This window comes from Acomys minous (genome assembly GCF_964271855.1).
Source record: "Acomys minous genome assembly, chromosome: 14".
In the NCBI taxonomy this organism is placed as follows: domain Eukaryota; kingdom Metazoa; phylum Chordata; class Mammalia; order Rodentia; family Muridae; genus Acomys; species Acomys minous.
In genome coordinates, this window is record NC_140496.1 from 66686112 (window position 1) to 66712014 (window position 25903).

Here is a 25903-nt window from a genome sequence, read left to right on the forward strand (position 1 = left end):
CAAAACCACTCCTAGTAAGGAAAGTCTTTATATCTAAGGTTAAAAATCCTATTTTCTTCATATAGCTTACATCTGACATGGGAACAGTTTCTCTCACACTGTGCCCTTTCCTTGAGTGCAGAAATGAGCTTAGAGAACTCTAGAGAAAACAAACGAACTTAGAAAATTCAAACCCCCAATGTTTGGATGTTTCCCAGCCCAGTTACCAGATTTTTGCCAAATTAGCAGACTTCGGCCCAGTGGTGTACTTTTGGACGTGCACACGCAGGACCCTCCCTCGTTCCTAGATTCTGTTTCCGTACGCATGAACCAGCAATAAAGAGAAAGCAGATGTTTGAGGAAACTCGGAAATATATAACAAGTGTTTTGTAAGAGGAATGATTTGAGAATTGGAAAGCTTTTCTAAATTAAGTAGTATAGGAGCTTGGGAAAATAAGGTTGAGAACAACCATCAAAGAAAGAAATAACATGGGAGAAATGACTTCAAAATTAGATAATTGACATGGATGTTTGCTAGCATTCAACTTATAAGAGCACCAGAGAGAAAATGTTCAGGGCATCAGTTACTAAAAAAATAATGCAAAATTTCCTAGAGTTGAATGCCACGTCTACAATTTGGAGCTGCTGTTGAAGGTGTAGGAAGGCACATTATCATACAGAGAGCCCCTTCCTCAAAAAAACAAAAATAAATAAATAAATGAAAGAAAGTACATTATTATTAAAATTTTACCAATATAGAAAATACAGAATCTGAAAGTTTCAAAGGAACAAAATATCCAGTCACATCCAGTGAGTCAGAAATTAAAATGAAATTAAGTGGAAGTTAAAAGATAATGATGTAGTGCCACTTTATATATTTAAGAGACAAAATCATCTTTTTCACTTAGAATTCTCTACCCAACTACACTACAAATTAAGTGTTGGGTAAAATGGAATATTACCGTAAGTGTTGGCCTTCCAAAAATTCCATACCATATTCCATTTATAGGAAACCTAAGGAGGGATTATTAATCCAAAGGAAAGGAAAATGCAGAATCCAGGAATGAAGCAACAGAAAGAGGGCAGAATGAATCAGTTAGTCTGAGAGACTGGGGAACTCAGAAGCCATTGGGTTGAGAGGGAGAACTTTACAGGTAGAGTATATAGCATAGCAAACTATTGTTAGAGAGCTTATGTGGAGAATTTAGAAAGAACTCTGATAGATAGAAAACTGTCCAAACTAACTCCTGTGCTTCCTTTTTACAAGTCAAATACTTTTAAACTCCTACACTGCTCAAGATGGGTTTGATGATGCCTGCATTTGTGGAAGTTTCAGAAAGACAATAATCTGTGACAGAGTGGGCATATGTCAGGAGAAAAGTGGCTTCCCAGAGTCAGAGTTAATGAATTGCAGCATAAGTACAGTTATTTAAAATGTCTATGTATGGATAAAGAAAGAAACAGGTTAAATATTTCCCCAGGACTTGGAGTAGAATGCTCATATGATAGACTACTGCTTTTCTTTCTTTCTTTCTTTCTTTCTTTCTTTCTTTCTTTAATTAATTTATTCAGATTACAACTCAGTTGTTATCCCATCAGTTGTATCCTCCCATTCCCCCCTTCCTCCCGCTTTCACCCTATTCCCCTCCCCTAGGTCTATCATTGTAGTGCAGATTCCCTTTTTAAACTGACTTTAATTATATTTACAACATGCGTGTGTGCGCGCGCGTGCACGCACGCACACACACACACACACACACACACACACACACACACGCATGCACAATTTGTGGTGAAGGCTAGAAGGTAGGATACTGTAATGAGGATGACAGACTGATGACAGACCAAGGGTTGCATGCATATTCAGGATAGCTCTTTAGCTGGATAGACAGGAAGAGTCTCTAACCCTGAACAGCAGATCAACTGTTGATGGCAGTGTGCTTGTACAAGAGCACAGTTTAGGAAGGACTCTACACTCAGAAAGAGGCTGACAATCTCTAGATACAAAAGGTTGGAGAGCAGAGACGCAAGGATCGGAAGAGATGAGGCTGATGAGGTAAACATTAAGCAGACTGTACTAGGTCCTAATAGGCCATAGGTTATCATAACTGCTTTTAAAAATGTGTCTTTGGCACAAAATGTCACTAACATCCCTTTATACATGGTATATGGCTGACTGTACCTGACTCTACCAACTTTTGTTAAATATCTATGGTGTTTGTTTTAAATAAGTAGTGTAGATTAAAGGCATACATTTATACTGAGTTTGTGATTCGATACATGAGTCAGACAATTTTCTGGAATGTTAATTCATGAATAGCTTGAAAAGGACTGGCATAAATGTAGTTTTCTTTTAATCTCTCTTGCTTTAGATCTTTGATATACCTTGCCGCTATGTGGTATGCCTACATTTGATGTGAGGGGTCATGTAAGAATAATTTAATCCAGAATTTGGGTATTTTACTATAATGGCTATTGTTTTGATGGAGTTTGGCTGTGTGTAAGGCCCGTATGATCTAGGGAAACTTGAACTTTGGTTTTAAAAATGTTTTTTTCCTTACCCATTGCTTCTTTAGAAATTAGTCAAAAAATGAACTAAAAGCTGGGTGTTATGGCACATACCTGTAATCCCAGCAAATGGGAGGCAGAGGCAGGCAGATCTCTGTGTATTTGAGGGCAGCCTGGTCTACAAAGTGAGTCCGGGACAGCCAAGGATACACAAAGAAACTCTGTTAAAAAATTGTAAACTAAGATAATTAATCTCACATCTAAATAATAGGTATTTTTAAATAACTTATAGTAGTCATTTTTAAAAGAGCCTCAAAAGAGATTTGACAGTATATGTAGGAATGGTGAAGTGTGTGTGTGTATGTGTGTGTGTATGTGTGTGTGTGTGTGTGTGTGTGTGTGTGTGTGTGTGTCTGTCTGTCTGTCTGTGTCTCATACAGGGCCATGACTCCCATAACTCTTTTATTTGTTCATAACCTTCCACAACTGTCCTAAATGTCTTTCTGATCTAGTACCTTCTGATTCTTGGCTTTTTCTTTGCCCTTTGTGTTTATTTCTATTTACTGGTGCTCACAGGTGCTGTTCATTTTGCTGATGTTAATGTTGTATCATATTTGACATTAAAGAGATTTTCCAAAGTATCATTTAAAGCAATGTAGTTAGCATACACATAAAACCATGACAAGTACTTATATTTAGCTTCTCTTTCAGATACATTTATCCATTTTTTTTCTGTCTTACTGTGTTTTTACAGGTATGCTGGCCCAATGGAAAGACTGCAGGCAGAAACTGAACTTATTAACAGGGTGAATAGTACTTACCTTGTGAGGCACAGGACCAAAGAGTCTGGAGAATATGCAATCAGCATTAAGTAAGTAGGATAAGTGCTTTTGTAGAAATAGATTTTCTGTGTTCATAACCGTGTAGGTCATGTGACACATATAACACTGAAGTTAAAAAGCAAAGTTCTAATTGCAGCAGAAATAATGCATTTATCCAGACAGTTCATTAATACTGGAAAATACCTGCAAGAAAAACAGTAATGGGTGTTATAGGCTGTTTATTGGCATAATAGATTTCCTTCATAACATTACATTTTGTTGACTTGATGTGTGTATATTTCTAGTAAATTCTAAGAATACAAATTACTAGAATGGTTCTTTTTTTTTTTTTGCATTCTCAAACTGAACTTACTAAGTAAATTAAGCATAATGATTAGTCAGGCTCAAGTCTTCTCTCACTTTGAATATTGGCTGTATCTTCAACCCATCTAGTAAATACATTTTGTTAATTAGCTGTCACCATTGTATTGGCATAAGTATATATTTTGTCTTCAGAATTAATTCCTATAGCATTATTGGGGCATGCCCTCTGGTAATTATTGATTTCTACTGATTAAAAACACATTTATATTCATAAGTTATTCATTGCCCACAGGTACAATAATGAAGCAAAACACATCAAGATTTTAACAAGAGATGGCTTTTTTCACATTGCAGAAAATAGAAAATTTAAAAGCTTAATGGTGAGCATTGATTATTTCTTTTCAATCTATAAATCCCATTTTCTGCTGTTAAGTTAGTTTTAACTCTATAGTTTCTTAGCAATGTTACTCATTGAAAATTATTTAAGGAGCACTACAGTGTAGGCTTTAGCAAAATCCTAACTTTATAGGTTGGAGAATTGCAGTGAAGTTTGACATTCTCCAGATGGCATGGCTCATTGTAAATGAGGTTTCTAAGTTTCAGATAATATTTTAGAGTTCACGCTACTCAAGACTCTCAGAACAACAACCAACTTTCAATTGTTTGTGTGGGTGTGTGAGTGAGTTGTGTCAATGGCAAATGACAAATCTTTACTATGTTTTCTCTTCTTATGTGCTCTGTCTCTCCATTCCGCTACTCTGTTGTCATTATAAATGATTTTGTCATTATAAATTATGAGTCAGAAAATATTTACTTAATAAAATACCTCTTACATTTAGGTATATGTCATACAAAATGTAATATAAAGTGAATTTGAAATTTTGTTTATATTTCTGCTATTGTAAATTGTCTGTATAATGATGGTTCTCATTCGTTACATTAGACAATTAGTGTCAGTACATTTATAATTTTGCCATACATAACAGTTGATATGTAGAAATTTTGTATTGAAATGAAAAAAACATAGATTGTGATTCCAATGTGGTGATTCATCATGACAATTTATAAATGTCTCAATAATTTTATTAGTAGGTACAGTGCATATATGTCATATAGACTATGCATACATAACATTTTACACACACTACTCAGAGTAAAGAAATCTTATTTTCTTAGAAGTGACTTCAAATCTATTTTTTTTTCACTTGGGGAGTTTCTTGAACTAATGAAGAGTTTAGATGTGGGACACAGATACATTTGTAGCTGCTGAGAACTTTGATTAGCTTTGAGAGGGGAGCCTCATTGATGGGTTCAAATGATACGTAGTACTCCTTCCCATCAAATAACAGAAATCACTTAGGAATACAAATGAGCTAAAATTGAGTATAAGAAGGCTTACAAACACAACCAGCTTGAATGCCTCACCTAAAAACCATTTCAAGGTAAGGACCAGTATTTTAAAGGAATCAAAACCCTTTGAGCTGAGAGAAAAGGAAATAGGAGGAAATCTATGGACATAAATGGCACATTTGGAATTCAAAAGCAAAGGACAGGCAGCATGGAAAATGGAAACCCTTGTCAAACTGTTACCAAGATCCAGGCATCCTCCCTGCTGGGAGAAACTTCCATTCTGTTCCAGCTATTGGGGCTGTGTGAGAGAGAACAGAGAGCTAGCTTGACCAGAGGAGGTTCTTCATATACTCAATACCTGGGAAGAATGTGACAAGCAGGCACACAGATAATGGCAGACACAGCCCCACCACGATGAAAGCCTGCATCGCTGCCTCCACAGCTCTGCAGGACATGGCAGCTGGAGCTTTCAGCTGCAGAACTTTCTTGAGTGGTAACGAGGCCTCTTTCACTGTGTTACAGTTGATGTGATGCTTTAAAAAAAAAATGCTACAGGGCCAAGGATGACTGCTAGTCCTCCTGACATTGAAAATAGTGACAGAAACCTCCCATCAGAGAAGGGAAACAAGAAGGATGACAGGAATGGCCACTGGAAAGGGCCAATCAGTCCAGCCCTGTATCATCTTGGTTTAACCCAAGGAAGTCCTGTAGCTGGGAAGCTTAGGGATGATAAAAGCTTGTGGCACTATCACGAGCTATAGTTCTTATGAGGCCGTGGTTATACTAAAGCCAACAAGCATTCCAATTTAAGTAATTTGTAGCAAAGAGACCACTAAAGTTTATCCGCTGGTTTCCTGGAAAGGGAAGTAGAGGTACAGTTGTCTGAGAGTTCAAACAAATGACAGAAAACCTGTTTAATCACTCATGCATGCCACTGCTAAAGACATACATTCATACCTATGTTATTTTCCTTCATTTTTTATTTCTACACCTAGAGATCTTCTATAGGGAAGCTCAGACCACATAATAGTTCAAAAGAAATAACTGAGAATTAAGGACAAAACTGCAGAAACTAAAAAGAAAAGAAACCAGCGTAAGGATATTTATGTAAAGAAAGAAACGGAGACAGGGAACAGAAACTTTAGCCATGAACAAAGCTGTTTTGCCAGGCTTAGCAAATAACTGCCAATGGCTGAGGAAGCTGCTGAGCTAGCTGGAGTTAGGCCTGCTTTATGTTCATGTGTTGAAAAATTTTATCGTGAATATGTTTAGTTTTTGGAGATGCTTATTCAGTATATTCAATAAACAGATAAGCAGTAGTACACCAAATTTATGTATCATGCAGATTTTTAAAATAAATGTTTATTTAGAATAGAAATCTATTAATTTTTCCAAAAGTCAAACTTGGATTCTAATGAAATGATTTAATAGAAGGATTCAACATAAAATGACTTAACTTAAGTTAGGGAATACATGTGTGCCAGAGAACTCAAGATAGTGGTGTCCTTCAGACCTGAGCTGGGAAATGCTCTGTGGATACTTGCCAAAAAGAGGTGGTTCATGTGAAGGTAACAGATTCCTTTGGAAGATGAAAGGAGGTTCCAAGATGTGGGAGGTGTATTTAAGAAAACAAATAAGGGCCATAGATCCTCGGGCAGACACGGCTTATTATGTTGAATTACATAGCGCAGTTCCCATCACAGTAAGTGCTGCTGTGTAGACTTGAGCCATTTCTTAGGAGTAGTTCAGCAATCTTACTATCTGCATTACATTATGATCTTCTGCATATAAATTACCATGCAGCATGGAATAAAATTTTTATCAGACAGGATACAAAACACGAGCAGACTCTAAAGCTTATTTTAAATTAGCTGGCGTCTCACAGAGAAGGCCGTGTTTGGTGCTCGGAACTAGAACTTCTTCCCATGGGTTTCAATAGCTTTGCTAATCAAAAGCTTTGCTTTCCTTAGTCATTAAGTTCCAATCCTAGATGACTTTCTGATTCCAGATTACAAGGCATTAATTTTGTCCTGATTTTCATGTATGCCAGACAAGCCATGTCCAAATGCCGTTTGTAAGCCTTCTCCATTGCCTGTTTCCTTGGTAATTGGAATGACTGGCCCACACTCATTATTTCTCGGGGTTGGATTGTTGACACCACTGTGCCTGCTGAGATAAGGGAAGCTTAGAGATTTCTTTTGTTTAGAGTCATCTCATTTGCTTGTTGTACCTGAAGGTCAGTGACTGCTAAAGCAGGGGTGGATTAGACTAAAACACAAAGAGCATAAAGCCAGGAATTGGAAAAGATCCACAGTGGCGCTCCCTAATTCTACTCAGGAGCATGTTAGGAAGATTTACCTGCCCAAGCCTGTAAAAAATGTGACTAAAATACTTTCCATGCTTAGCCAGGTATTACAGACCATCTGCAGTTTACTAAATTGCCTCATCCTGGCTCTTTGAAAAGTCCTTTTTTTCCCCCTTCTCTAAAAATATTAAATGACCAACAAAACCCTTTTTTTCCTGTTCAATAATTCAATAGTTTATCGCCAACTTCACATTAATCTTAATAATAATGATTTATAACAAAATTTATAAAATTTATATTCTCTCTCATAAAGTTAAATTGAAGTTCAAAGCTATTGAACTATGCGATTTGTTTCAGATTTATATTTATATTGTCAAAGAAAATAGCACATCCTAAATGAAGTGTCAAGCCAAAGGAACAATTCCTTGGCCTCATTGGTATCAGTGATGCCACACGCAAGCAGTTTTCCTTAAGATTTTTATTATGTCATCAAAAAAGAAAGTCATTATTATTTTTTTACTAAGCACAGTTTAACTTCTGAACTTCTCTTTGACAAGCTGTATTTTTAAAAAATTGGCATATTACAAACACCATATTCGCATCTAGGTAGCCAGGGTTACATTTCCAGGATATAATATTCTAGTTGGTGTTTTGTTTTTTTTGCCCATTGTTTTTGCTGTTCTTCAGAATCCACACACCTTTGTTTTGATCAAGAACTCCCATTCTCTGGGCTCAAGAAACACACACACACACACACACACACACACACACACACACACACACAGAGACAGACAGACAGACACACACACAGAAACACACAGACACACACACACGTACACAGACACACATATACACAGACACACAGACACACACACACATACACAGACACACACACATACACAGACACACACACACACACACACACACACACACACTATTTTAAGTTATAGAATTAATGTATACTAAGACCATAGCATCTTAAGTTTAAGAAAACAGAGTTCCTGGTATGTCACAGAAAATATGACTTTCACCTGTACTTTTTCTGTACTTACATTTGCCAAGTGCTGTTAGTCACTGGACGCAGCTGAAAGGACTCACTCTGGACAGATAGTAGTAATATAGACTGCACACAAACGGGTTCACTTTACCGAGTTCCATGCATCCGTGGGTTGAGCCTCATCTCAGGAGGTTCTTAGGTTAAGATGTGAGAAACCACACAAAGGGCCTGTTGCAGAGAATAACAGTGGCTGTCATTATTCACACGTGCTAGGCATGATCTGTGAAATGTTTTATGGCCCTCATTTTCCAAATGTGGGAATTAAAGAAAGAGAATCTTCATCTGCTTTATCCCGTGATTCAGAAAAAAATCATATTGCTTTCAGTTCATTACTGTGACAGGATGTGTGTGTGTGTGTGTGTGTGTGTGTGTGTGTGTGTGTGCATATTAAAATGTCTGTGCTCTATGCAGAGGTGCAAATACGCAGAGACCAGAGCAAGATATCAGTTGATCTCGTCTCCCTCTCTCTCCACTCTCTCACTCTATTTACTCACAGATCCTGGAGCGAGGCTGGAAGCCAGTGAGACCCAGTGCTCCTCCTGCTGCCCCCATCCCATAGTTCTGAGGTTATAGGTGCATGTGTGACAGTAACCTCAGTTCTACGTGGGTGGCTGCTTTTTGAACTCTGGTATTCACTCTCATGCCTCAGTACCAAGTGCTCCTATCTGCTGAGCAGGATGAGGATTTTTACTGTGTCACCTTTGTGTTGGTTCTCAGCCCTAGACTCCCCCACCTGAAATGATCCCTTGCCCATTGCATCCTATGGAGGATTCCCCCACACCAGTGTTTGGTTTAAACCAAGCCACCTCCATCTTGTTTCCCAGTTGAACACAGGAAAGGACGTTCTTTGTGCTCTTGATGTCTTATAGCTCTTCACATTCTCATCTGGGACCAAGAACTCCTGCAGAGTGGGAACGTCGTCTGCAGCATTTTTTCCTGAACCCTGGCATTCCCAGCACAGTGCAGTATAGAGCACTTCTGAGTTAGCCAGAGAAGAATAAATCATTGATGATCCTTTTCTTCATCTTCCGAGTGGGTTCTGGGCTGATTGATTTCTTGTTGGAAATTTGAACTTAACCACTGGGTAGATGGGTTGGATCAATTGACAATGTTATTTTTTTTTCCCAAGGAACGAGTTGCTCTTTCATCCTCTTTAACAGTGCTATAACAGAAGCATCGACTGCTTTGTTTAAAGTAATTTGCTTCTATTTTCATTTCAACTATTTATCAGAGACTTTATATCTGCCACATTCAGTAGCTGAAACATTTTAATTATGAATTATTCCATTCCAGTTTATAGTAGAGGGATTGAGATTTGTGTAGAATCTGAAGCCTAAATATGTAGATAAAGATTTTCCTGAAGACTTAGTTTGAAATATTGTAGGAGCTTATATCAGGCTTTGAGATGTTTAGGACGAATTATTTCAAAACATCAATTAAAAAAGAACTACCTTGCTGCCCTCTGTGAATACTGGGTGACATTGAAGTTGAGATGCACACTAACACTTCATCACTTCAACAGGCATGATGCTGCCCAGTGCTCAGTACTTTATCAATGTGTGTGTGTGTGTGTGTGTGTGTGTGTGTGTGTGTGTGTGTATAAAAGAACATTTAGTATTAAGCTTGTTTTTCTGACAAGTTGAAAGAAAGTGGGGGAAAGTAGAAATTGCTATAGAGTCAAGTAAACAGCTGTTCCTTTCATTTTTCTTTAGAGAGACACGCCACTCACTAACAACGACAATAATTACTACTCTGAGACTGAGGTTTAGCATAGCTTCTTTTCAGTACTGCATCTGACTGAAGACAGACAGGAAGCTCTACGTGCCTGAGAAACAATAGAGGGCAAGCAACATGGATAAATGGCTCTTGTAAATAGGATTGTGTGTGTGTGTGTGTGTTTGTGTGTGTGTGTGTGTGTGTGTGTGTGTATGTAGGGGGAGGAGTCTGGTATATCCAGGTGTCAGGCTGAGCTCTTACCTATACTTTTATATATTTGAAAATGTTAGACTTAAAATGAGTATCATTTTATCATATATAATTATGTACTAAGGAGTTTATTTGAGAATAAAAATAACAAAATTCATCTTTAATCTGCTGTCTTGAAGGAACTTGTGGAGTACTACAAGCACCATTCTCTTAAAGAAGGATTCAGGACCTTAGACACAACACTACAGTTTCCATACAAGGAGCCAGAGCACGCAGCCGGACAGAGGACAACTAGAGCAGGCAACAGCTGTGAGTACTGTGGTTGAGAACACATAGTTATTATATTTGGTCACTTAAGGGGTTGGAAGCAAAATAATATTAAACATCTTCATTCTGAACTTTGAAATATAGCCAATTAATATGCTAATGCGTAAAGCAGACACATTTTTTTTTTTTAGCTAAGCAGAGTTAGAAGGACCAAGAGGTTCATGAGTGTCTCTAGTTACAGGTTTTTGTGGTAAGTTAAAAAAAATATATATATATATATATATATATATCTGTGTTAAAAGAGCTATCAAAATGAAAGTGATACATTAATGTGTGAAATTTTGTTCTTTTCACTGGGTTTTATATTAGCCAGACTCTCCTTAATTTATATGTAACATTTGTGTCTATGATGCTGTTTGGGGAATAGTATCTAACAGAGCTGATACAATGTGCCTAGTTTCCTAACTGCTTAATGTTCTGATTTCAACTCAGTGTTTTGAAAACATTTAAATATTTTTTTAATTTTTAATATATTTTATTAATTTATTCATATTACATCTCAATTGTTATCCCATCCCTTGTATCCTCCCATTCCTCCCTTCCTCCTGTACTCCCCTTACTCCCCTCCCCTATGACTGTGACTGAGGGGGACCTACTCCCCCTATATATGCTCATAGGGTATCAAGTCTCTTCTTGGTAGCCTGCTATCCTTTTCATTAGTATTTTTAAAAACTATACATTGCCTACTTTCTTGAAAAATGTGTATGAACATGAATAATCACAAAAGATGACTTCACACAAATATACAAATGCATCACAGTTTCAGTGAATCCAAGTCGTAAACTCTGCCACACCGTTTCATGTCATGTAAGCTTCCTGGACAGAGAGCCAACCTGTGAAGAGAACATCGTAATGAAAAACGTAAAGCAAATACAGTTTTATTCCTTAGTTCATAAATGTAAAAAAAAAACCTACTTTGAAAGACAAATGAAGAAAATTTTACCACTGTTAGAATCCTGAGTTAAACACAAATGGAAGAACAAGAGGTAGTTCCAATCAGGACTTGCACCAATGCAATGCAACTTGACTTTTTTTTCCCCTCAAAGTTTGCACTAAAGGGAGACAGTGATGCTCAGGTTGCCAACATCATCACAGTTCCATGTACTTCAGAAGGATGTGGAAGTCACTTGTCACATTAGCCGAGAGGTGCTTTTTTTTGTTAAGTTGTATAAAGCTTCCTAGTTGGTCTCGTAGTTTTCATTGACATGTATCCAAACCCTTGCAGTGAGATGAACAACAACACATACATTGTCTTAAACATTTAAATATCTTTATAATTTTATCTGTTTTATCATTTTTCTATTTTTAGCTCAGTATTTCCCGTTTATCTTGGATTCTCATACAGGCCATACTTTTGACCCATTCCAAACGGATGTTTATTCTAAAAAGCGGTTTCCCTACACATTTCTTAAAAGTCTATCCAAGTTGTGACTTCTGGCCTCTTTTTCCATGACACCTCCTTTTAGATAAAGATAATTTTAAACCTTTTTTTCTTGTTCTCTGCCTTTCAAGTGGATGAACAGAACACAAATTGCGGGAGACGTTGTCTGCATGTGCACTCAGTTTTGAATGGTTTACTTAGTTCCCCCAGAGCCTTACAAAAGAGTGGAGAACAGAAATATCTAGAATTAAGAAGGTCATTATCCCACTGTATCCATAACTTCCTTTGTTTCTATGACCAGAATATATGGCAAGAAGCCACTTAGAAAAGAAAAGTTACTTGGCTTACAATTTGAGGGTATACGGTCCATCACAGGCTAGGAATGGCAGCAGATTATCTGCAGTGACTAGAGTAGTGCTGGGACTGTCACCTACTAATACCTTGGCAGGAATTAGACAGCTGGTGCGAAGCAGAACCACCCCTAGCGGCCTAATTCCTCCAATGAGGCTTAAAACGCTGCTGACACGATACTAGATATAAAAAAAAAGTTGAATAAGCTTACATTCAGGATTCTCATAGCAGCCTGTGCTATGCTTTGATGATCCAAAAGTTTGTCTGGAGAACTTTACATTAAGCCTTGGTTTAGGGTTAACCTGCAAGGAGAACACCACATGTATTTTTTTTTTCAACATCCTGTGATTCCTAGGAGGTGTCACCAGAAACGGGATAAATAAATATCTACTTGGGCCACTTTGGTATTAACCCTGCTCTGCAGCTGCATAATTGCAGTCTGAACACGTGGAAGCATCAAACAGGAATTGAAAGGCATTAACAAAGAATAAGTCTGGGTTTGGAAAAAAAATGTCAAAGTAATTAAGGGCAAAGTCTGATGATGTTATTTCAGATCAAAAGCAAACACAGAGATGTGATACTTATATAGGATGGATAGACTTCTTAATAGGTAGACAGCATATAAATAGCGACTCACCAACATTTGCTTGTATTTATGCTACTGTAAAGGACATGAGGAGGCCAATTAGTGAAGTTCGCATATATTCTATAGATTAACAAGCCAGGTTGTATCAGCACAATTTTCTGCTTTTGATAATTCTACTTTGGCTAGAACAGCAAATATCTTTGTAGGAGGAACATACTGAAATATTTGACAGTAAAAAATGGATTATGTCTGCAATGTGTATTCAGGTGGCTCAAAAAAAAACAAAAACAAAAAAACAAAAAACAAAAAAACAAGCATAGGCTGGCAAAGCCAACATTATAGGATGTTAATATTTGGGTCCTGTGAATGAAGTATGAGAATTGTCTGTGCTCTTCTTGTCTCTCTCCTCAGTCTGAGCTATTTCAGGATTTAAAAAGGTTAATGTGCAGATAACCCTATCTGCTGCCCATATATAAAGGGATCACAGGAAGGTGGCAGCATCCTCTTTTCCACCAGCTCCAGGTGCAGAGGAGCCTGGTCATTGATTTGGGGATATGCAGAGCACCTATGCATTGGGTGGTTCACAATCAAAGCTTCGCTGTGATCTCCTTACATCTGCTTATTCATCCCTTTACTCAACAAATACTTAGCAAGCGCCAAGCCTGTTCTAGATTCTGGAGCTTCCCTAGTAAATTGGGCAGTCTGAGAAATGGGAACACACAAAAGAGAAATAAGGTAATCATAGAAATTGATAAGCCCCCCCTGAAGCTGAAGAATTACAAGCTAATGTCACAGAGGGGTTACTCAGCCTGTGGGTATGGAGCAGGACTTTTTGAAAAAGGTCATTCATGATAAGATTAAAGCGCATGTTAGAGTGGCATGTGAGGTGGTGTGCGCGTTAGCAACTCCACATCAAGGTGGCTTTGTGAATATGTTAAAATGCAAAACACTTTATATGACATTACTTGGAATTTTAACTTATTAATCTTAATATTATATATTACTGTTGTCTCATTCCTGAAATAATCTGACAATCCCTTAGCACTTATTAGTTATATTGTAATATAGTAAGGGATAATATTCATTTAAACTCTTTAAATATACACTTAAAATAGTTTACCTTTCTGCTCTCATAATTCAACATGACTATAATTTATGATTGGCTTATTTTATGCTCAGTCTTTTGTCATCTTTCACTGGTCGCTTTGTGTTTGATACCTAATTTTATTCTGATGACCTTAATATTAGTTTTACTCTCATATTATTTTCTCAGCACTGCCATAAGAATTATCACATAATGACTTTCAAAAAAAAAAAAAACACCAAAAATTATTGAGTGTTCTCAATGCCAAGTGGCTAAAGGCAAAGTACTGCCCATGTGCCTGCAGACTCTAGGTGGCTGAGCAATAACAGACATTCCTTGGCCTGTAGGTGTGCTACTCCAGTCTGCTGGGTCTTCTCCTCTCTCTTCTGTGTGACCTCATCTTTTCACCTAGAAAAGCAGCTGCCATTAAATTTAGGGTCCACCCTAGATGGTTGTTTTTCACTTCAGATCCGTAATATCTACAATGACCTCTCATCCTTTAAGTTTAAGTCATATTCCACAGGACTAGACCGGAAAAATCTTTATGTGGGCAATGAGGACACTGTTAGACCCATGATAATCCTATAGTGTTGATTTTTAACTATCCTCTAAAAATTTCCAGACTAATATCAATATTTGTTTCTCCAATGAATAATAGAGAGACTTTGCATTATTGGTGCTGGAAGGCCAAATGATGCATACGGACATTATGGGAGAACCAGTCTTCAAATCCATGAACTACTTTCAGTGTGTTACAGCTTTGCTAGCATGGAATACACCCTGTCTTGAGAGAAAGCACCATGAACCACGACTGGTTTCCAAACCTCTCTAGAGCCGTGTGTCTGGATCATGGCCTTAAATACTCTGCACGGAATGTGAGAACCAGAGAATCCTGACTGATATTCAATAACTTGTCAATTGACACAACACAAATTGATAAATCCCATTTATGTACATTAAATTAACATCTCCAGTGGAGTATTCCATAAACCTTCAGCCCTGCAAGAAACAGAACAAAACACACTATTAAAGGTTGCCCCTGTCAAACAGGTTTCCACAGAAGCTTGCAAATTTGATGTATTTCCTTAGAGGGAAGAAATAGTTTGTCTAGAGTTCCCTACTTGATCTCACCACTCAATTCTGTGTCTTGGTGTTTAATTTTGATGTTGAGCCTTAAAAGAGTCAGTAGGTGTAAAGCACTTAGAGGACTGTCTGGCACGTGGGCAGTGTGGGATGCTTTGGCTCCAGCAATCACTGCTGCTGCTCCTGACACCACTTCCATATGTCCCATGCTGTTGCCCAGTGTGAAAATTTTGTGTTATTTGGCAAATTTTAAATCATCGGTGAGGCCCTTCTACTTTCTCTTGGCACTTTGGTTCTACTTCCTGGGCTTTAGCTCATTGTGTGAACTATGGGACAAGTTAATTATAACTTTCTCCTGAAATTTTCATACTTCCCCTCTTCACACATCTGTGGTATCAATGAACTATTCAGTTCTCAGACAGCTGGTCGACCAAGACTGTACATTGCTACGGCCAGGCCATGCTAGGCTCCCCTTTTTATTTACCCTTCAAGAGCTTCACTGGCTTCTCTAATGCATTTTTGTTCTGAGCATGATGGCTCCAAGCACTTCTGGGATTACAAACTTAAAGACTATACCTTTAGATACCCTCATTCAAAGCAATCTTTTTTAATATCTCATGGCTCAAAAAGCAGTATTTATGTTCTTAGCACTTCTTATCTCAATAGTGTCCAATCCTAGAAGCCTTATTTCTAAATTAAAATTGAGCTCAATGCACTTAATACGTGTATGTGATCATCCCATACTGAATGCATTGCAATCACGTGATAGCCCTGATTCAGGGATTTACTTGCCCAGTCCTTCTTGCCTGGAAGATGTGCACATTTATCTGAATTGAGAAATTTTTCATTTTTCTTTCTAAAAATTCCATCAGGGTTCTAGCTGTGCAAGAAAATGCCAAGAGCTTTTTTGGCATGACATATTCCACTGATACACTGCTTATGCTATTGAGTTCTAAGTTTGCACATGACAAGCATTAACTCTGCAACTCTCTTCTGTCCTATCAGCATTCAGAACCTGAGTACACCATCAGCCAGGGTTGCCTTTTGTTGCTTTTTTCTCTTATCTAGTTTTCTACATTCAGCATTTCTTTATTTACAGCTAATTCTGTAGTACACATACCTATTGGGTGTTACACAATACAGCCTAAATGCCTTAACAATAAGTATGAATGCTGGAGAATTCTTCCAGCATCTAGGCACATCAAACTTGCCAGCCTCGTCAGCTCTGTAGGGAGCCTTTTGAACAAGTATCTTTTATTACATTTTTAGAATGTGGTCATCAGTCTTTGCTTGGACACTGAGGTCACTTCATTTCTAACTACCACACAAAGCATTTACCTTCTGCCTTGAACAAAACTAAGTATTCTTTCTTACATAGCTATAAATATGCTCAGTATAGTTACTATAGCTGTTTTTTTCAACTAATTATGGCAAGTACATAATGCTCACATGCAAACACATACACACATTCACACACACACAGACACACACACACACACACACACACAGAGAGAGAGAGAGAGAGAGAGAGAGAGAGAGAGAGAGAGAGAGAGAGAGACTACACTGTACTATGATAACCTCAGAACATGCTATAAAGTAATTAATTAACATATTTAAAAATAACTATCACAACCTTTTCATTACGTATGCTGTTTTCCTGTTCTTACTGTATATTTTTCTCCTCCCCTCTTTTAAATACTTATTTAACTCTTTATCACACGAATGACTGTCAAATATTTAATCATCATGGCTGCTATTCTATGAATACACTCCAATTTTTCAGGACTTTGCACAATACATTTTGGTGTCACTTGACTTCTTTACTCACTTTCCCCAGTGCAAAAGTCATTCTTCACTGGAAATAGGTGTGTGTGCTTGTAATCTCAGCACTTTGGAAGCCAGGGCTTCCACCTGCCTGCCACCGCAAGTTTGAGGTCAGCCTAGTCTATATTGCCAATTTCATACTAGCTAGAGCTTCATAGTAGGCCTATTTATAAACAAACAAAACCAAAGAATAAGAGCAACAACAACGAACCAAAAAGCATGTCACTATTTTCTACTTAATTTCCCCTATCCTGTATCCCACTATGTTCTCACAGGGTGCACTTCTGCGGACTTCAATTATCCTAAGAACTTATTTTATCTTTTCTTTAGTTATTACACTCTGCCCAATATCTTCCTCCATAGGCCATTCATCCATTCACTCCTCGTCAAGACCCTGCTGCAGGGCAAGCCCTAGCTAAATCGCCAGGTGTATCGAGCAGTGAGTGGAACAGATGAACATCTACCCTTGTGGAGTTTATGTGCTGGTAGGGAAGGCAGATAGTGGGTTGGAAAATAATTACATAGTGTTAGAAATTGAGAATTTCTCTGGGAAAAAAAAAGTAACGTAGCAAGGCAATGATGCTCAAAGTGCTAGAGAATGGCTTGGGATTTTTAACTGGGCTGGTTGTGTGCTGGGCAAAGTTAGAGAGCCCTTAGCTGTGAAGCAGAAAGATGGATGAGCAGTTGTTATTCTACCTGTCGATCAGGCTGACATCAGCCACCAGCCCTCAAGTTCTCCTTTCTAACAAAGCCATCCATACAACCAGGAGATTCTCTTCATTATTGTTCCTATAAATACCCTCACGCCCTGTCTGTCTGTAGAGCAGACTGCTGAACCTGTGACTTTAGTATAGACCATTTGTGCTGACTTAAGAGTTATTGAGAACAATGAGAGTTTGGGAGATTATGTTCTCTCTACGTACCTAATTACCTTCGTAATTTAATCAGTGCCAGCCAGCTGTTTTTTAAATTGTAGGTTGTTTCTACAGTAAATTCTGTCTTCTTTCTCATTACATGGGGCCGTGATGTGTGTTCACGGACTTAGGGGATGCTAGGGCAGGCTGCACTGGGAAGATCGCATTTTCGTAAAAGCACTCAGGAATGTAAGTGAGGGAACAGACGGTACACAGGAATAACATACGTGACATAAGCAATGTCATTAGTACAGGAGCAAGAGGAACACTGTTAGGAAACAAGGTGCAAGAGGTAGGTGAGGCCAGATCCTGTGATGTCCTGCTGTGCCTTTAAAGTTGACTTTGGAAGAAAATGGAAAGCCTTTGGAAGAGCTTAAGCAAAAGAGATAGAGTGACTAAAAGTTTTAACAGGTTTGTTCTGGTTTCTGTGATACAGAAGGAACACAGGAAGAAAGGACTAGGTAAACAAAGGAAGATGAAGGCATTAGAAGTTCATTCCGCATTCAGGCGAAAGTGATGTTGGTTTGGACCAAACTTTAGCTATCTGGGTGACAGATTTTGGAGATAATCTAGCCAAAAGTGAGACATCAGATACGAAAGGAAACATTAAGAGGAGAAGTGAGTGTAACATTAGGGTTTTGAATCTGAACACCTAGAAGTTTGGAAGGGTTTATATTGTCTCCCAGCATTTGTTATAGGTCTCACTCTGATGTGGAGTCTTTCATATCTGTATGTCATTTCCATTATGAGTCTGTTTCTTCAGTAATTTGTAAGCTCCTCTGAAGTCAGCGGTCCTGCATGTTTGTTTTTATTCTTAAGTATCTTAGCATAGTTATTGTACCTTAACAATCTATATATGTCAGCGAGTATTGTTTTGTTTGTTTTAGAAAACACAGATCTAGAATGAAGTCCATATCCCATGCACTGTGTGCCTATAAATCCTCTGACTTCCCAAGGCAAATTGTCCTAATTTTTCATAATAATAGAAAAGACCTTGTACTTCGTTTCCTGTTACTGACTATGCTTTCATGGACGAGTGCTGAAATCCAAGCAGCTGCTCGGTTCTTCCAACATCCTGGACATAACTTTCCTTTGAATTTTGTGTTCAAAAAGATTTGTTTTACTTAACAGATGTCAGCATTCATTTAAATGAAACTAATATAAATTGTCCCTATTTTTAGCAATAAGATCTAAAACATAGCTAACTAAGCAAGATGTTTTTGCTTTGTTTTCTTTGAGAGAGGTAAAGAAACAGATATTTGACAATATGTCATTGGATATTATTGGAAGTCTACAAAGCAATGTATATATTCTAAAATAAAATCAAGATAAGGACAATAAATTTAAATTAAACATTCATTTAATTCTCAGCATGTTTTCTACTGTCAGGCCAATCTGTAAACAATCTTGGCACCAAAAAAAAAAAAAAAAATCAAACTTCGAGGACAGTTCATCAAAGCATGTCACTTAGGAATTCAAGGCTTGGGAAAGCCCTCTTGGTCACTGCTGGGCAGTATGCACAGATCAGTCACTTTTTTGATAAATACACTGGCCCAGTGCTTGTTAGCATTTGTTATGTAAATTAATTTGAACCTATAAGCTGATTAAAACCAAAAGTGTAAGATGATATTTCAAATAACAAACAAACACTTAAGGAAAAAGTCTATAAAGTAGGTAATAGATAAGTAGATGTTAGTTCAAAAATTATTCCATGAGTTAATAACTCAAAGCCTTAAGTATAAGTGTTGATTGCATCTTGTTTCTAACTTCAGTGTTACTATAAATTGAATACACTTTGGCATCCTCCTGAACATTTGTGATTTGATCAAGGCAGACTGTGATGCTGTAGAGCACTTACTAGTTGCCTTGATAGTGAAAGTATAAGTATCAGAGAAAAGTCGCTTCAATTCTTTTCCTAGCTTTCCTCTTAACCTGTTCTTTTTGTTGTTGTTGTTGTTTCTTTTTCCTTTAGATTAAAATAGTCCTTTGTTCTATGCCTTTTTCTTCACAGTCAAGTCTCAGAACTGTACGATAACCACTAATTATTTAACCGCTTAGTTATTGTGCAGTCTGCACAGGTCTTTTTTTATTCCCAATTTATTCAACAGATTATGTTTCTACCAGATAATGCTGGCACTTCAGTGTTTACTTCACTTAGAAACGTTGATAAGCAGTATTATTATGCTCCTCATCTTTTTCTAATTGGAACCATTGTGCCACTAAACTGTGAATCATTCATTTGATAACAGTGTTCCATGAACGGCATCGCAGTAAGAGTTAGGTATCACAGATATGTCAAATAGCCTAACTCCTGGGAGGTCTCACCAAGCAAGGCTGTCCTCTGTCTTGGACATGAAGCTGAAAGTGTCTGAAGAAAGCAGGACATTATGCTTGATCTTAAGCACATACCTACTCAATGATCATGTCACTGAAAAGGACCTCATTATTGATTTAATGTTGTGTACATGTATACTGCGATGAGTGGCAGAGAGACCGCTGTGGAAGCTCCAAAAATAAAGAAGCACGAGCAGAGAGGTTGTCTGTGATGTTAAGCAGGCAGTGAAATGAGAGTCCAGGAGATGACAGCTGTCAACACTCCCATTTGGATGTCACCTTTCCTGCTCTTTTCCTGATCCTGTTTCAGGACATGCAACTACTATTGATGATTCCTGTACTAAGGTGTCTTAATAGCATCTAATAGGACAAACTTAATGAGGAGGTGTGAGTCTATGTATGTATGTAGACATATATGTATATATTTCTAGTGTGGAGGTAAGCTTAGTCTATAATTTAAAGTACTGTACAAAATGTATTATCAGATGCCTGACTCTAGAGTTGAGCTGAATGCACTCTTTCTTAGCTTCGGCAGGTGCCAGAACATTTGAATGCTGATTTTATAGCACCCCAGAATCAAGGACCCAGAGGCAGGAAAAATTGACATATAGGAAGAGTGGCAACAATAAATTGTGCCATAGTACACAGAGGCGTGGAAATCATCCCTAGCAACCCTTAACAATGCTCGGCTGGGAGAGATATATTGCAGTGAGAGAAGAAACTGATTAACCTTTTTCTTGAAAAAGATTCCTCAGGCAAACAGCATGGTTAATACCACTAGACATGGGGAGTTTAAGAGCTGCCCAGCATCGCCAAAGAGTTAGTTATTATAGGAATGTCACTGCTAGGTTAAGGTCCTCACAAAGCCTGGGGAGTAGAGCCTGAGTGCATTTAACTTTCTTTCCCTTATATCTTGTCAGATTTTTTTCTTGGAAGTCTTATTGAGCAGTGAAGAGAGCCAGTAGGAAGGGGAGACATACAGAACTGCAGACTCGAATACCCAGCTAAGATAGGTGGAAGCTGGGGCCGATCCTGTGGGAGATGCAGAAGTGGTCCCTGTATTTCAGAACCCACATATAAGTGGACCTATATATATATATATATATACAGATATTAAAGAGCAGAACCAGAAAATGCTGTGACATGACTGAATGTCCACCAGATGGGTAGGAGAGGGCAAGAAAGGGAAGACAGCATCTGAGCTGGTTATCAAGGATTTTAGGAAGGGTATCATCTAGGGTTTTGAACAGGAACATTCTAGAATAAACCAATGACCATAATGGGGAAGTAGAAAGCTGGTCTAGGGAAAAGAATTCACGTGTGAACTTTCTAAAAGATTTGGTTAGAATGTCCTCCCCTCTGTCTCAGTTTCCTGGTAAGTGTAGGCTTTGGTGGGACATGCCTCTTGGGCTAATATGCAGATATAAGTGAGTATATACCATTTGAGTCTTTCTGCTTCTGGGTTAACTCACTCATTATGATCATTTCTAGCTCAATCCATTTATCCACAAATTTCGGGAATTCCTTGTTTTTAATCGCTGAATAGTATTCCATAGTGTAAGTGTACCACAGTTTCTTTATTCATTCTTCATTCTAGTGGGACTCTAAATGAGAGAAGCATGGGAGAATGGCAAAGTAGAAGGATCCAGAGGGTCCTAGAAGCCTACAAGTAGAACATTATGATAGGCAGATTTGGGCTCAGGGGTCCCGCTCAAACTAAGGCACCAGCCAAGGACAATACAGGCGGTAAACCTTAAACCCCTACCCAGATCTAGCCAATGGACAGAACACTCTCCACAGTAGAGTGGAGAGTGGGATATGACTTTCTCACATACTCTGGTGCCTCACATTTGACCATGTCCCCTGGAGGGGGAGACCTGGTGGCACTCAGAGGAAGGACAGCAGGTTACCAAGAAGAGACTTGATACCCTATAAGCATATACACGGGGAGGTAATCCCCCTCAGGAACAGTCATAGGGGAGGGGAATAAGGGGAAAATGGGAGGGAGGGAAGACTGGGAGGATACAAGGGATGGGATAACCATTGAGATGTAACAAGAATAAATTAATAAAGGAGAAAAAAAAGATTTGGTTAGAAAAGGGGGAGGAACCAATTTGTAAATTGTCATGTGATTTCATCCCAGAGTTTGAACTTCATAATTTATCAAATGGGTGAGAGAATCTACATTTAGGGTGAGTAGCTGAGAGGCAGTTTACAAAAGGAAGGAAAAGAACTTGAAAACAAGAGGCAGGTTGGATGCTGTTTCAGTTAGAATGTTGCATGTACCTGGATTGTGGTAGCTGAGCTATGGACGGAATAACTAACCTGATATTGCAAAAGAAAATGCTTAATAAAGAGATTAGACAGGAAGAGCCTAAGATTATATGATTTTGTAAGTTTGTCATAAAAATGGAGACATGAACAGAAAAAAAAATAGGTTCTGCTAGATTTCTCAATTAGGATGTTTATTGCTGGGATAAAACACCATGGCCAAAAGTAACTTAAGGAAGAAAGGGTTTGTTTTCCCTAACAGTTTGTGGTCTATCTTCACTGATGGAGGTAAGGACAGGAACTCAAGGCAGGAACCTGGAGGCAGGAACTGGCACAGAAGCTATGGAGGAATACTGCTGACTGATTTGCTCCTCATGGCTTGCTCAGCCTGCTTTCTTTCTTGTTTTTCTTTTTTCTTTTTTCTTCTTTCTTTCTTTCTTTCTTTCTTTCTTTCTTTCTTTCTTTCTTTCTTTCTTTCTTTCTTTCTTTCTTCTGAGGCTGAGTTTCTCTGTGTAGCCTTTGCTGTCCAGGACTCACTTTGTAGACCAGGCTGGCCTTGAACTCACAGAGATCCACCTGCCTCTGCCTCCCTGAGTGCTGGGATTACAGGCGTGCACCACTGCTTTCTTACAGCACTCACAATTACCACCTTGAGTGGCACTATCTTCAGGGAGCTGCGCTCTCTCTTATCAACCATCCATCAAGAAAATATGTCATGGTCTTGCACATAGGCCAGTCCGGTAGGGACATTTTCTTAAATGGGGTTTCTTTTTCTAAAATGACTCTAGCCAGTCATGTTAAGTTGGCATAAAACTAGCCAGTAGCATTACAAAGGGGAAGATGGTAAGTTTAGTTTTCAACGAGGGAAATCTGAGCTGATGTTCATCGTCATGTCGTTGAAAACATTTGAAGTCACAGGCTGGAACTAAGAGAACCAAGGTCGATCCAAGAACTTGTTTTATTAATCAGGGCCGAGAATGAGTGAGACAGGACAGGAGATGGGCTGAAGCCAGTCAGTCATCTGGAATAAGTTTAGCTGGGACATAGGGCTTTATTTCATGTAAATATTTATTTTATTTTTCATTATATGTATTTGTCTGTCGGTATTGACGTGTAGATGTCATATGGAGACCAGAAGACAGTGTCAGGTCCCCTAGAAGCTGGAACTACAGGCAGTTTTGAGCCACTCAATATGTCTAGCAGGAAGTAAATTTGGGTTCTCTGCAAGAGCAGCAAGTGCTCTTAACCACTGTGCCTTCACGCCAGCACCCTAGAATTGTCCCAATTCTAGGTCTAACTTAAGAAATTTTGAAGTCTATCTACTCGACTGAAATGCAAATAATTTTAAGGTACTTAAGGTTAGGTAAGAGAAAGGGGTAACCCCCTACAGGGCTGTTGACATAGCCTCACATTCCTTGCTAAAGCATTACCTATATTTAGACATTTTAGATTTTTTGATTGTAGACTAGTTATATGTTTAATTTATCTACCTACTGTTGACGTTATTTAAATGGCACTCAATTGTTTTCATTGATTTCTCATTTCTTCCCTTTAGAGATAAGTTATCTTTTGTGATATTTAAGACTTTTGGCTTACATTAGCTTCATTAGAATTTTTTTTTTTTTTTTGAGAAATGTGGTCTCTTTTTTTAATGAATAAAGTTAGACCAGAGAAGCAGCAAATAGAGAACAGTCCAAGGCCGGAAAATCCCATTGCCTGTCAGTGCAATGTCTAGAACATGGCTTCTAATTTAAGTTCTGGCAAACACAAGGAGATGGACATCTAGAAATCCTGACACCAGATGTTTTGTAGTAGTGAGGTTAGTCATGGGCTAATTACTTTATTATAAATGTCATCCTCTCTTCTCTCTGACAGTACATCATGACCACAAGAAAGTGACAGTGTGGGGGCTGGGGAGATTGCTCAGTGCATAAGAGCACTTGCTATGTAAGCGTGGGGACCCAACTTTATATTCCCAGCACCTACCTAAAAAGCCGTGCGCAGCTGGCTGGCCACACACAAGCCTGCAAACCCCATACTGTGAGGACAGAAGCAGCAAGATTGATGGGCCTTGCTGGCTGACTAGCACCTTAGCCCCAGGCTCAGTCAGAGAATTGATCTCAGGGAAGTAAGGACGAGAGCAATAGAACAGGACAAAACTCTGTCTTCTGTATGTGTGCACACCTGTATCTCAACACACACACACACACACACACACACACACACACACACACACACACTACATGGGGCCAGGGGAGAGTGAAAACCGTTGTTTCTGTTGAACAGTAGTAAATGAACTTGTAACATTTTAAATTAGCTGTGATGGCATTTAGCAATGCATTCTTATTTTTATGGCTTTTAACTGAGCAAGGAGATAGAGTAGAAAACAAAACAACTAGAAAAAACATGAGGCCATTCATAAGAGAGAGCCAGACATAAGTCCTTCTGTGTGTGAGGGCTTCACAGCCAACGATTTCAAGAACAACAGAATTTCTCACAATTCCCTTGGCCAGTTTGCTTGGCTGGAGTCTGATAATATACTTAGTAGGTCACTGCTGCTGTTAGGATCCCAGACAACCCACTTTTAGATAACAGTGCAAGGTCAGGCAACTGCCTAAAAAGAGAGATACAGAAAGACATATGATCACATCCCAGTTTGCTCAGCCCATTTTTATTGCATCTTTGATGATATTGTTTCAGGGGGTTAGGTATAGGTGCAAGTGACAGAAAACCCAAAACTGTTGGCTAAATCAGAAAAGTCAGTTTATTTGTCCATCATATAAAAACATAGGCTTAGCTCAGAGCTTGATGAAAGGACAGGCTGTGCGTGCTCCATGAAATCTTAGTAAGCCAGATTCCATTGAGCTCATTCTCTGTCTTTCTCGATGTAATATTTTACCTTGTTATGGTCCAAAATGGAAACTTGCACATGCCAGAAAATAAGATAGAAGAAAGGGCTAAAAGGAAAGGACTCAGAGAAGCTGCTTCATGATTGTTCTGCTTTGGTCGAGGCGTCTATGTGTAGTTTTTTTTTTCCAAAATGTAAGAGAGAGATGAGGAAATGAACTCTTCCTCCTACTGGACATGGTTGAACTAAACTGTGTAATAGAAGATGAAGGGAAGAGTAAGTGCTGGGATAACGTTTATAACCTAGGTTTTCCTTGTCTGTTGTTAGTGGCACCACAGAATCAGCAGACTAAATGTTAGAGTTATGTAAACCATGGTGCTCATTGACGAGAACTGTGAGATTGAGAATAAGGATTAAAAATAAGAATTAAGAATTAAGGGCTAAGAATATGATTAAGGACAAGGACCAAAGAGTCATATGTGAATCCAGAGTTTCTCAGATGCAACAGAAAGAGAGCATTAATTTCTTCCTCCTAGTTACTGTAATGCCTTCAAGGATTGATACACTTAATTTATTGAGCAATGGTAGCTAATACTTCAGGACCACTTGATAATGAATACAATCAACTTA

The 25903-nt window shown here is 38.4% G+C and overlaps 1 protein-coding gene across 4 annotated transcripts in view; it reads left to right on the plus strand.

Moving 5' to 3' along the window:
- VAV3 (vav guanine nucleotide exchange factor 3) overlaps window positions 1-25903 on the plus strand; it is a 334337-nt gene that overhangs the window by 302695 nt on the left and 5739 nt on the right. For all 4 annotated transcript variants that reach the window (XM_084756026.1, XM_084756025.1, XM_084756028.1 and 1 more), the window contains 3 exons: window positions 3242-3358; window positions 3925-4012; window positions 10450-10579. In XM_084756026.1, coding sequence (XP_084612152.1) covers window positions 3242-3358; window positions 3925-4012; window positions 10450-10579 — 335 coding nt within the window. The remainder of the gene's footprint in view (window positions 1-3241; window positions 3359-3924; window positions 4013-10449; window positions 10580-25903) is intronic.